This window comes from Psammomys obesus, unplaced genomic scaffold, assembly GCF_907164565.1.
Source record: "Psammomys obesus unplaced genomic scaffold, mPsaObe1.curated_primary_1811, whole genome shotgun sequence".
NCBI lineage: Eukaryota > Metazoa > Chordata > Mammalia > Rodentia > Muridae > Psammomys > Psammomys obesus.
In genome coordinates this window covers 24,709,764-24,722,118 of record NW_026596073.1, presented here as the reverse complement: position 1 = coordinate 24,722,118, position 12,355 = coordinate 24,709,764, and the positions used below count along the sequence as shown (strand labels likewise).

General features: G+C 40.2%; 1 protein-coding gene across 1 annotated transcript in view; it reads left to right on the top strand.

The window, feature by feature from the left end:
• Nucleotides 1-12,355, top strand: part of LOC129690514 (EGF-like and EMI domain-containing protein 1) — a 589,445-nt gene that overhangs the window by 574,944 nt on the left and 2,146 nt on the right. The window contains exons 14-16 of the mRNA XM_055626215.1: nucleotides 2,429-2,557; nucleotides 4,174-4,188; nucleotides 5,819-5,944. Coding sequence (XP_055482190.1) covers nucleotides 2,429-2,557; nucleotides 4,174-4,188; nucleotides 5,819-5,944 — 270 coding nt within the window. The remainder of the gene's footprint in view (nucleotides 1-2,428; nucleotides 2,558-4,173; nucleotides 4,189-5,818; nucleotides 5,945-12,355) is intronic.

The following is a 12,355-nucleotide window of genomic DNA, read 5'->3' as shown; positions in this document are numbered from 1 at the left end:
GACAAGGAAGGGCATTCCTAAGCAAGGTCTGAAGCTGTGTGGTACCTCAAGTACCTGGGAGAAAGCACCAAGGAGATGGGTGGAGAACTGGCAGCATGAGTTCTGCTAATGTAGAGGCTCAGGTGTCAGACTGGAGCTTTCAGTTTGCAGCATTGACAAGTCACAGTAGGATTTCAAGCAGAGGACATGAACTCACGAATGTGCATTTAAAAAAATAAGTAAGTAAAATAAAAATAAAAAGACCTCATTATTCCCCAACTAACCAGTTAAAACATTCTCTCTCTCTCTCTCTCTCTCTCTCTCTCTCTCTCTCTCTGTGTGTGTGTAGTGCAAATAAACATTATTCAGGTGTGTGTGTACAAGAGAAGTCAATCTCTTCTTGGAAAGGGGCAAGGAGGAGATGAGGGAGGGTGGGATTGGGAGGGAATGACGGAGGGGGATATGGCTGGGATACAAAGTAAATAACCTGTGATTAATATAAAAAATTAAAATTATTTTTTAAAAGAAGAGTGCTTAGCTTTGATTTCCAAAGTGGTTGTACAAGTTTACATTCCCACCAGCAATGGAGGAGGATTCCTCTTTCTCCATATTCTCTCCAGCATGTGTTCTAAGTGGATACTAGACCTATAAGATAGGATAAGCATACTAAAATCTGTACACCTAAAGAAGATAAACTTCTTCTGAGAATTGCTGCATCAATTCTCAGGATGCTTTACACCATGGTTTTTAAGATGGCGTCATGATTTTTGGTTTGGTTTGTGTTTAGAAAGAGTCTCAGTATGTAGACCCTCATTATGCTGGCCTGGAATTCATTACATAGACCAGGTTTGTTTTGAATATACAAAAATCTGTTTCTGATTTCTGTGAAACTCCTCACATTTGTATCACAATGTACCAAATAAATTACTAACTCAAACCTAGACTTTATTAAGCTTCATATATATATATATATATATGTATATATATATATATATATATATATATATATATATATATATATATATTTGAAAGCCAGAGATGGTGGATCACTACAAGGAAAGCTTCCAGACACAAGAAGGTACTTGTGCATATGAATTCATAGCAATTGAGACAACCTGCACAAGACCTGTACAAGTTCAAGCCACATATAATCCCAGCATGGAAAGAGAAGGTGGACATGACATCCCACCCCTAGCTAATGAGCTATTGGAAATTAATAAATGCTGAGAAAATAATTTTCTTTTAAGGATGTGGCCCATACCAGGTCTACCACAGTCTAGTCGAAAACCCTACATTTAAGAGTACATTAACTTCTCTTTTTAGTTACAATTTGTTAACTCTGTGTCCCAGCTGTATCCCGCTCCCTCATTCTCTCCCCCTCCCCAACTCCCTCCCTGGTCTCCTCCCTGCCCATTTCCAAGTCCACTGATAGGGGAGGACCTCCTCCCCTTTCATTTGACCCTGTTTTATTAGGTATCTTCAAGGCTGGCAGCAAAGTCCTCCTCTGTGGCCTAACAGGACTGCTCCTCCCATGGGGGGGGGTTAAAGAGCCTGCCCTTGAGATCCTGTTAGAAATAGTCCTTGTTCCCCTTACTTTGGAAAACTACTTGGTTACTGAGCTACCACGGGCCACATCTGAGCAGAAGTTCTATGTTGTATCCATAGATGGTCCTTGGTTGAGTGTCAATCTCAGAAAAGACCCTGTGCCCAGATATATGAGGCTTCAAGTGAAGACTAGAGGCCGTTGTGTTATACTTTGTGTTATATATGGTGCGTTCTGCTCATATCCTAAAAATTTGAGTGACATTCATTTCAAAGGGAGAGGACAAATTTATTTGGTAGAAGAAATTCAAGACATTACAACATTTAGGCTGTGATATGACACTCATTTCCTGTATCTTAATCAGATTTTTTATAGTAATAAAGTCATATTTATTGAAAAAAAAAGAGTACATTAACATCACAAATTAGACTTGATGTGTTTAAAATAAAAAAAAAGATAAAAAGTTGGGCATGTAGGGAAGTGGAGTGGATTTGAGAAGACTTGCAGGAGAGGGTTTGAATATCATCAACATTCATTGTAGAAATTCTCAAGATACTATTAGAAAGATTTAAAGTTTCATACATGTATAGAATATATCTATCCACCACTACCTCAGTCTAACTCTCCCTAGTATATTCCACCCTCTCTCCCTCCTAGCATTATGTCTTACTATGCATACATTTAGTACTACCCATTTGTGCATAAGTATGTGGTCATCTGCTGGGGTATGAACAACCTACCAGTGGCCAACTCCACAAGGGAGAGTTACTGTCTCTCCCTCAACACCCATCAACTGCTTACAGCTCCTCAGATAGGGATGGGTGCTCAGAATTTGAAATTTAAGAACAAATGTTGTATCAATTTCTGCATAGCAGCTAATATTTACTTCTTTTCCATACCCTGCAGGATGCCTGAAAGGGTTCTTTGGGAAGAACTGTAAAAGAAAATGCCAGTGTGCCAGCAGTGGCCATTGCCACAGGGTATATGGTACCTGTATATGTGACCCGGGGCGCTATGGAAGATTTTGTCATCTCAGTAAGTCATAGCCGTGGTTGCTCCCTATTCTAAGTACAGTGACTTAGAATAGTGTGGGGACAGATCAGTCAAAAGCAAAGAGAAAAAGAAAAAAAAAAAAGAAACCTGTTTCATCTGCTCACATAGACAAGGATTTTATCTGTTCTTAGGACTAGGTAAATTACAAAATCTGTATTTTGATGATTAAAAAAATATTTCCAAATTTTAAAAATTTCAATTTTTCTATTTTCTTAGTTATTAAATGAAAATTGTTAGAGTTTGTTGAAGTAAATACCTGTCACTTTGTAGGAGCTAAGTGTGAGGAGCCTAGACCATGTCTCTTTGTCTAGTACAAAACGCTATTACCCTTAAAATTCAGGACAGCTCTTCTGCTTGCATTTTGACCATGCATGCAAAAGGACATGATTACTAAAAATATCTGAGTCTTTAAGTTCAACTTCAGTTTCCACAGTTTCTCCCTGGAGTAACTCTGAAGGCACTTCCTCCCACCATGAAGCTAAGATCTCTTAACCGGAAGTGACCTCAACCCTTCCTGTTCCTTTCCTATCATCCTGCCTCTCATCTTGCTACTGAGGGACTGAGTCCTCTGAAGATTTGTCCTAATGAACATTGGTGTCTTGTCTGATTACCCTGCTATGACAGAATACCATAAAATGGATAGCTCATAAAAAGAGATGTATTTAATTCTAGAATCATAGGAATCTATGGGGCTTCTCAAGTATAATGCCTTATGATAGTTGGCTTTGTGATTCTTAGATATTGCCAGTCACTGATTCCTCCCCTTGGTAGGGACAAGAAAATATATTCTTAGAGTTCTTTATTAAAGCACAGATATTACATATAAAAACCCTACCTCCTGATCTAATGTTGCTAACGTCCCAACTTCAACAGTGTTGTCCAAAAGGATTAAGATTTTATGATAACCATTTTAGGAGGCTATTACCACTCACACTGCTGTTATCAAGATACTATGACCTTCTATAGTCTATATTTTATCTTCAGTTGAATGCTTATAGGACTTACATACTTAAGAAAAATGAATGTCTCTGGGGAAAAAAAAAAAACTATAATAAATTGTGAACATGCCAATAAGAGACCAAATAACTGCCTCACAGCAAACTGAGGGTGGATCATAAGAAAAGATTAGATATTGGTAAAGAAAGAAGAGAATGGAAGAGCACTATCAATAGCTGAATAGTCAGATGGTATGTTGTAGAATATCATTTATCTCCAGAGAAAAAAACTAGGCAAGAAACAAAGATAGAATCATTTCTGTTGTTGGCCCTGAAATATAGCAAGATATACCCAATATATTTTTTTTGAATATTTTATATGACAATATCAGATGTTTTAGCAGAAAAGTTAAATCAGTACATCTGGTCAGAAAGTTTGGGAAGCTCACTTTTCAGCAACAAAACTGACATTCTTACAATTTGGATACCAGGCTCACATATTTAGGTTCTCTTACCAACTGTGAAGAGTAAAGACTTGCTATAAAACTAGCAAACAAATTTGTTGTTTGTAGTGGTGGTGGCGATGCTGGCGGGGGTGGTTGTAGCAGTGGTAGTGCCGAGAGTGGCGATGGTGGTGGTAATGCTGGTCACCATCTTATGAAGAGTACACATGTCCTAGTTCCTCTGGGTATCCTTATGAGTGTCACATGACTAGACCTGAGGAACTCAAGTCCTACAATCCATCATTTATTTTTTTCTAGCCACACAAAGTTCTGTAGACAGAGTGCCTTAAAATAGAAATCCATTGTCTGACAGTTCTGGAAGCTGAGAGTCCAATTTCAAGGTGTCAGTGGATTCTGGTCCTTCTAAAGATGTTATGGAAGAATCTGTTTCAAGCCTATTTCCTCATGTAGGTAGTTCCTTCTATGGCATCATATTGCCCACCATGGTGCTTTCACCACAAGCAGGTCTCTGGCAAATCCCTCATGCTGTAAGCTCATTATATGTATTGAGTTAGAAACTCATCTATTTAAATACAACTTTGTCTTAACAAAATTTTAGGTCTTGAGAACTAAGACTTCAAAAGAGTGGTGGATGTTTAATCTCGATGCCTATCAAACTCTGAGCAGATACTGGATTACCCACAGAGATTCTTTCCACACTTTCTTTTTCTCCAAACTTGTTCTAGATTGAACAGAAAGGCCTAGAACAAGACAGACCATAAACTTGGGAAGTCTGATGCTGTTCGTGGAACTTAGAAGTCATTAAAAAAGATCACATCTTATCAAAACTCTAACCATTTTTGAAGAGTACACAGAACCCTGTTGATTTACTGTCTGGCTTTAAAGATTATTCTCACTATCCCTCGCAACTGGAACTGGTATATGTTTTGATCCACCATAACCACCACATTGAATGAACTCTGTTAATTTCACTTCCCATCCCCAGGGAAGCGCCACAACTCATTGCATTTTTTGCAGGTAGCATTCCATAGCAAAGACTGTCAGGGCACACCAAAAGATTACTGTGAGCCCAGGAGCACCTGAAAGCACATTTCATTTGAGAAGACTCTTAAACATTGATAAATAGAGAAACACAGTAATTGTCAGAGATATATTTTGGAAAGGGAATTGAGCTGTTCTGAGAGTTCAACAGAAAGAGTGGGAAAGAGGAAGTAAGGGAATACATGAACTATGGTATGCTGTCCTAAACATAAGGGCAGGCTGTTTTCAAGTTAGAATTTCAGTCCTGATTGCATCATCTCTAAAACTCAGTGGCCTGGGGAAAATAAAGATGACAGGACAAGCAGCTCTTGCCACAGACGTGGGCAAGATAATATCGCTGTCACAATAGAAGCTTTGTGTAATCTGTGAGATGTAAAATTATTTCCGATTACCATATAATGAGGGGGAGTAAGGACAATGGCCAACCTTCACATAAGTGCTTGTCCATCATCTTCAGGCTGCAGCAGGATGATGAGGGGCCTGGAAGCCAAAGCAGTCCTTGGAGAATATTAAGTCCAGGCAGCAATAGACCACATTTGAGAAGCAATCTCTCTCCCAGCATCACTGAGGCCTTTTAAGTAATTCAGGCTTCACTGTTCATGTCCAGTTGCCAAAAAAGCAAATGAATTGCCTGATTTGAAAGACATTTGTTCCCTCATTTTCTTGGCAGTCATGATGATCCCCTTATTCTCCTTATAATCAGGCCCAAAAGAATGTCGTGCCTATGGACTAACAATTTCAAATAAACAAAGCATGGTTTTCAGGTGACCACTTTGCTTCAATCTGCTTGCAGGTTGTCCCAGGGGGGGCCTATGGAGCTGGCTGCTCTTTGGAATGTCAGTGTGTGGAAGAGAACACCCTGGAATGCAATGCCAAAAATGGTAGTTGCACCTGCAAATCTGGTTACCAAGGCAACAGATGCCAGGAAGGTACACTCCAATGATGTATTTTTGTGCTTCTCCAATAGTAAATGATCAGTCTTTGGTCAGCATTATTTGGTCATTAATTAGTTAATTCACGCCAGTGTCCTAGGAGATATGGATGCTTTATTGATCCCCTCTTGCAGGTGAGAAAACTGAGACATGGGGACAATACAATTATTTAACCTTGTCTTCTTGGCCTCTGGTCCTAGCAGTCACCTTGCCAGCCTGAGCACAGGAAGATCAGACAGCTTATAGTTATATCTGGAAACAATAAAAGCTAGACAGCATAGACTCATCAACCAAGAACACGCCCTACTCCAGAATGAAAGACTTTTTCTATCTAAAAATCAGTCATCCAAACAAATTTGTTAATGATTCCTTAATATGGAGAATTTAAATACGGGTACCAGTGCTGTCATTTTTCTAATATCTAGGTGTTTCATAACTTTTAGATAAATCTATAAATAGAAAACTATGATTCCAATGATAAGTAATGAGTAGCTATGTGTGTAATTGCAAATGAAATATGGGGAAGTGATGTTCCAAACTGTCAGGATGTCATCCCTGGCTTGTACACTCTGGGAGTGCTTGTTCAGGTTTTGGGCATCTGGTCACCTTGTGACCATTCCACTTGTGCCACTTCTTTTTTCTTTCATTAATTTATTTGTTTGTTCATTTTGTATCCAATCACAACCCCACTTCCTCCTCTCCCTCCAGTCCCATGCTTCCACCTATTTCCTCCATACCATCCACCCTGGTGCCAGCCCACCCTGGCACATAAAGTCGCATCTGGACTAAGTGCCTCCTCTTTTACTGAAGCAAGAAGAGGCGGTCCTGCTAGGGAAATGTGACCCAGAGGGAAGGAAAAGACTCTTAGTCAGACACAACCTCTGGTCCAGTTGCTAGCAGACCCACTTGAGGACCAAGCAGCCCACTGGCTTCATATGTGTAGGGAACCTATGACTAGTCCATGTATTTTCTTTGGTTTGTGACTCAGTCTAATGAGCCCCAGTGGGCCCAGGTTAGTTGGCTATGTAGGTCTTCTTGTGGTGTTCATGACCCTTTCAGCCCCTTGAATCCTTCCCCTGACTCTTCCATAAGAGTCCCTGAGTTCTGCCTATTGTTTGGCTGTCGGTCTCTGCATCTGTTTCCATTATCTGCTTGATGCCTCTCAGATGACAGCTATGCTAGGCTCCTGTCTACAAGGCTGACAGAGTATCATTAATAGTGTCAAGGGTTGGGTCTCTCATATGGGGTGTTTCAAGCTGTGCCACTCCATTAACCTCTGTTCCAGCTTTTATTTCTGCACTTCTGGGCAGGACAAATTTTGGGTCAAGGGTTTTGTAGGTGGTTTGCCATGCTCCTTCCTCCACTGAAGTCCTACCTGGCTACAGGGTGTGGCCACTTCTTAAGAATGTAGTGTGCATTATTTGATCTGTTGCTGTTTAATTTTTTGGGTTTTTATATATTATGGATATTAATCCTCCGTTGGATGTAAGGTTAGTGAAGATCTTTTTACGATCTGTAGGCTGTCATTTTGTTCTATTGACAATGTCCTTTGCTTTACAGAAGGCTTTCAGTTTCATGAAGTCCCATTTATTAACTGTTGATCTTAGAACCTGAGCTGTTGGTATTCTGTTCAGGAAATTGCCTCCTGAGTGCCAATGAGTTCGAGGCTCTTCTCCTGTTTTACTTCCCACAGATTTAGTGTGTCTGGTTTTATGTTGAGATATTTGATCACTTAGACTTTAATTTTGTGCAGGGTGATAAATATGAATTTGCATTTTTCTACATGTAGACATCAAGTTATACCATTCTTTTTCCATTGTATGGATTTGGCTTATTTGTCAAAAGTCAGGTGTCTGTAGGTGTGTAGATCTATTTCTGGGTCTTCGATTTGAATCTATTGATCCACCAGTCTGTTTGTATACCAGTACCATCCAGAATATATAAAGAACTCAAGAAATTACACACCAACAAACCAAATAATCCAATTAAAAATGGGGTACAGAGCTAAAAAAAGAATTCTCAACAGAAGAATATCGAATAGTGGAGAAACACATAAAGAAATGCTTAACATCCTTAGTCATCAGGGAAAAGCAAATCAAAATGACTCTGAGATTTTCTCTAACACCCATCAGAATGGCTAAGATCAAAAACTCAAGTACAACATATCTGAGAGAAGATGTGGAGGAAGGGGAACCCTCCTTGACTGCTGGTGGGAGTACAAACTTGTACAATCACTTTGGAAATCAATCTGGTGCTTTCTCAGAAAATTGGGAATAGTGCTAACTCAAGAACCAGCTATATCACTCCTGGGCATATACCCGAAAGATGCTCTATCATACAACAAGGACATTTGCTCTACTATGTTGATAACAGCCTTATTCATAATAGCCAGAATCTAGAAACATCCTAGATGTCCCTCAACCAAAGAATGGATACAGAAATTGGGGCACATTGACACAATGGAATACCATTCAGACATTAAAAACAAGGAAATCAATGAAATTTGCAGGTAAATGGATGGAACTAGAAAAGATCATCCCAAGTGAGGTAACCCAGAAGCAGAAAGACACTCATGGTACATACTCAGTTATAAGTGGATATTAGACATATAATATAGGATAGACGTAATAAAATCTACAGACCTAAAGAAGCTAAACAACTGAGACTCATAAGCAAACCTTGGGCAGAGTGCAGGGAATCATATGAAAGAAGGGGAGTTAGTATGACCTGGAGAGAACAGGAGCTCCACAAGGACCAAATATATCTGGGCACAGAGGTCTTTTATGAGATTGTATCTCCAACCAAGGACCATATATGGATATAAGCTAGAACCTCTGTTTGGATGTAGCCCATGGTAGCTCAGTATCCAAGTGTGTTCCCTATTAAGGGGAACAGAGACTATTTCTGACATGAACTCAACGGCTGGCTCTTTGACTCTCCCCCTCCCCCTGACCCAAGGGAGGAGCAGCCTTGCTAGGCCACAGAAGAGGACAAGGCAGCCAGTCCTGAAGATACCTGATAAGCTAGGGTCGAATGAAAGGGGAGGAGGACCTCCTGTATCAGTGGACTTGGAAAGGGGCAGGGAGGAAATGAAGGAGGGAGGGTGAGATTGGGAGGGAATGAAGGAGGGGACTACAGCTGGGATACAAAGTTAATAAACTGTAACTAATTTAAAAAATAAAAATTTAATTAAAAAATAAGCTAAACAACAAAGAAGACCCTAGGGAGGATGCTTTCTCATTTAGAAGGCAAACAGGGTAGACCCCCGAAAGTTGTGGAAGAGAGACAACTGGAGACTACCATAGATATCCTCTGAAAGACTCCACCAAGCAGGAGATCAAAGCAGATGCTGAGAGTCATAGCCAAACTTTGGGAAAGCACAGGGTGTATTATGGAAGAAGGGAGGGATAGAAGAACGCAGAGGAGACAAGAGCTCCACAAGGAGACCCACAAAGCCAAAAAATCTGGCCCCAGAGCATCTAGCAGTGACTGATGCACTAACCAAGGACCATGTATGGAGAGGACACAGGCCCTCTGCTCAGATGTAGCCCATATGGCAGCTCAGGCTTCATGTGGTGTTCTAGTAAGGGGAGCAGGGGCTGTCTATGACATTAACTCAGTTGCCTGCTATTTGATCACTTCCCCCTGCAGGGCAGCCTTGCTAGGCCATAGAGGAAGAGGATCCAGGCAGTCCTGATGAGACTTGATAGGCTAGGGTCAGATAGTAGGGGAGGAGAATTCCCACTTTCAATGGACTAGGAGAAAGGGATGGGGAGATGAGAGAGGGAGAGTGAGACTAGGAGATGAGTGAGGCTCTTATTAGGATATAATGTTAATATATTTTAAAAAAATAAAAAAAAAGAATGCAGTGTGCAGCTTTCCTGGAGTTCTTGCCATATAGTATTTGTTGTTGCCATATAGTATTTCTCATCCTCTAATCTACCACATTCACCAGTTACTGTTGCAAATAATACTGACTGCCCATTCTCTTGCTAGAATCCATCATCCATGTAGGAAGGATATCTGCATTTTATTTTATTTTTTCTGTATTTCCTCACTCCTTCAATAATGGCACTAGTCAGCAAATCTTTTCTTAAATCAACACATAAATTTGTGTGGACTCATTTTCATTGTTTGCATTTTTCATTAAGTATTAGGTATTCTTATTCAGGGAAAAAAAATGTCACAGCCTTTTATGCTCTTGAGAAAGAACTGCATATGACAAATAAATGATGAGACCCAATGTTAACCTGTCTCATCATCTGCAACTAGAAGAAGACCCTAGGCTTAGATGGGAGACACATCAATGTTGAGTCCATTCACGGAAGCAGTGGGATTGAAACTTGTCTTAGAATACCGCTAATAACCCATTTAGAGTGCATCCTGTCCTGTGACTATAAATCTGTAGCATGTGAGCAAGCCAAGCAGGCTATTTTAGTGGCTGGATTGTGACTTCCTAAGTAATAAAGAAAGGAACTTGAGGAAACCCTAGTTCAAATGCAAATGTGACACAAGAGTGGGTCCATGCCACCCTCTTGGTCTCTACTTTGCTTTTTTGTTGTTGTTGTTCTTAAAATAACATGTTTATTGAATAAACTGTGAAGTTATCTTTCATTCTGTTTCATTTATGTGTTTTGTTAAGGGCTTGTCACATTAAAGGATCCAGAAAATTATGAAATCATATTAATAAAACATACTTAAAGAATAGATGTAATTATAGGTGATTTAAACATCTTATATGTATGTGTGAGGCACTTAATGCTTTGCTTTTAAAGCCTTGACTCAGCTTTTTATTCTTGTCCCCGTGAGATGTCGTATTCTGGAAGTCAATGCACAAGTGTATAATACGATGGACACACACCTGGGTAAATGTAATTTATTCTGACAACATTTTCTTAAAGCAGCTGCTGAATATACTTTATTGGAAAATGCTTCTTAGTTCCCCACTGTGAGGGAAAATGAGTTGAAAGTATATGTAAATCAGCAAAATAGAGAGGTCACCATAGTCTCCAGAAAACATATTATTTTTCAATCAAAAACTTTGTCCAATTCTGATATTTTTGTCTATCCACAAAATGAAATTATGAATAAAATGGGAGCATGTGAATGGATCACCATGATTGGCAGTTGAAATCAAGGCAAAAAGAGCTCCTTAAGAGTTGTGCAAGATGAAAATCAAGCCTGTTGTTTCTTTCTCTGTGTCTAAAGCACTGGGGAGGGCCAAGTGCTCCCAGAGCCAGCTTCATTTTTTTTTCCCCCACAGGCCTGCGTCTAAATTGCACATGAATAGTCAATTAAGGATTGTTTTAGTGGCACTGAAGAATGGAGCCCTGAACACGCAATACCAACCTTACTAAGTTTATCTAAAAATCTAAGAACCACTTTCTTCCAGGTACCTGTGACATAGGGAGAAAATCTACTTTAAAGCTGCTTGTTTTTCCTGGGTAAAAGCTTGTATTCTGGGTATTTGGGACCTCAGCTACAGGTAGATTTCTAAATACGGAGAACGCAGTGGTCCAGTGATGCCCATAAGTCCTTTTTGGGAGGTCTGCGCAACCCCTGTACGATTGCAAGAAAACAAAATCTTGATCCAGATAGTTTCAAGGCAGGCAAACTTGAAGTCAGGAACCCCAGTGGGTCTCTCAGAGCATGATATGTGACTCAGCTGGCTTTGAATGGTCCAGCATCATGTGGTGAGGGACACACTGGACTCCAAAATTGAAAGACATAGGATCCCTGCTCAGATGTACCCAATAGGCAGCTCAGTCTCCATGTGGGTTCCTGAGTAAGGGGAGCAGGGGCTGCCTCTGTCATGAACTCTGTTGCCTGCTCTTTGATCACCTGCCCCTGGCAATACAGCCTTGCCAGGTTATGGAGGAAGAGAATCCAGGCAGTTCTGATGAGACTTGATAAGCTATAGGCAGATGGCAGAGGAGGAGAACTCCCCCTTTCAGTGGACTAGGGGAAGGGGTTGGAAGGGGATGGCAGGAAGAGGGAGGGAGGATGGGCCTGCGAGAAGTTGAGGGAGAGGGCTTCAACTGGGATATATAATGAATGAATTGTGAAAAAATAAAAAAGACGTAGGATCAAATTTCAACTTTGCTACTTACAGCTTTGGCAGCTCTGCCACACCATCTCTTCAAGCCTCATTTTAATAGAGGATAAAGTTGGGATCAACTGTTTTGTATGTGTGTGGAAATATGAACTAATCATATGACAACTTGGTACAAAGGATATGGCTGTAGATCTGGTATTGACATCTCAGAAAAGGTGGTAATTCTTCTCTTCAGAGACTCCGCCCAGCAAAGAAAGGAAGAAAGCAAGAAAGGAAGCAAGAAAGAAAGAAAGAGAGAAAGAAAGAAAGAAAGAAAGAAAGAAAGAAAGAAAGAAAGAAAGAAAGAAAGAAAG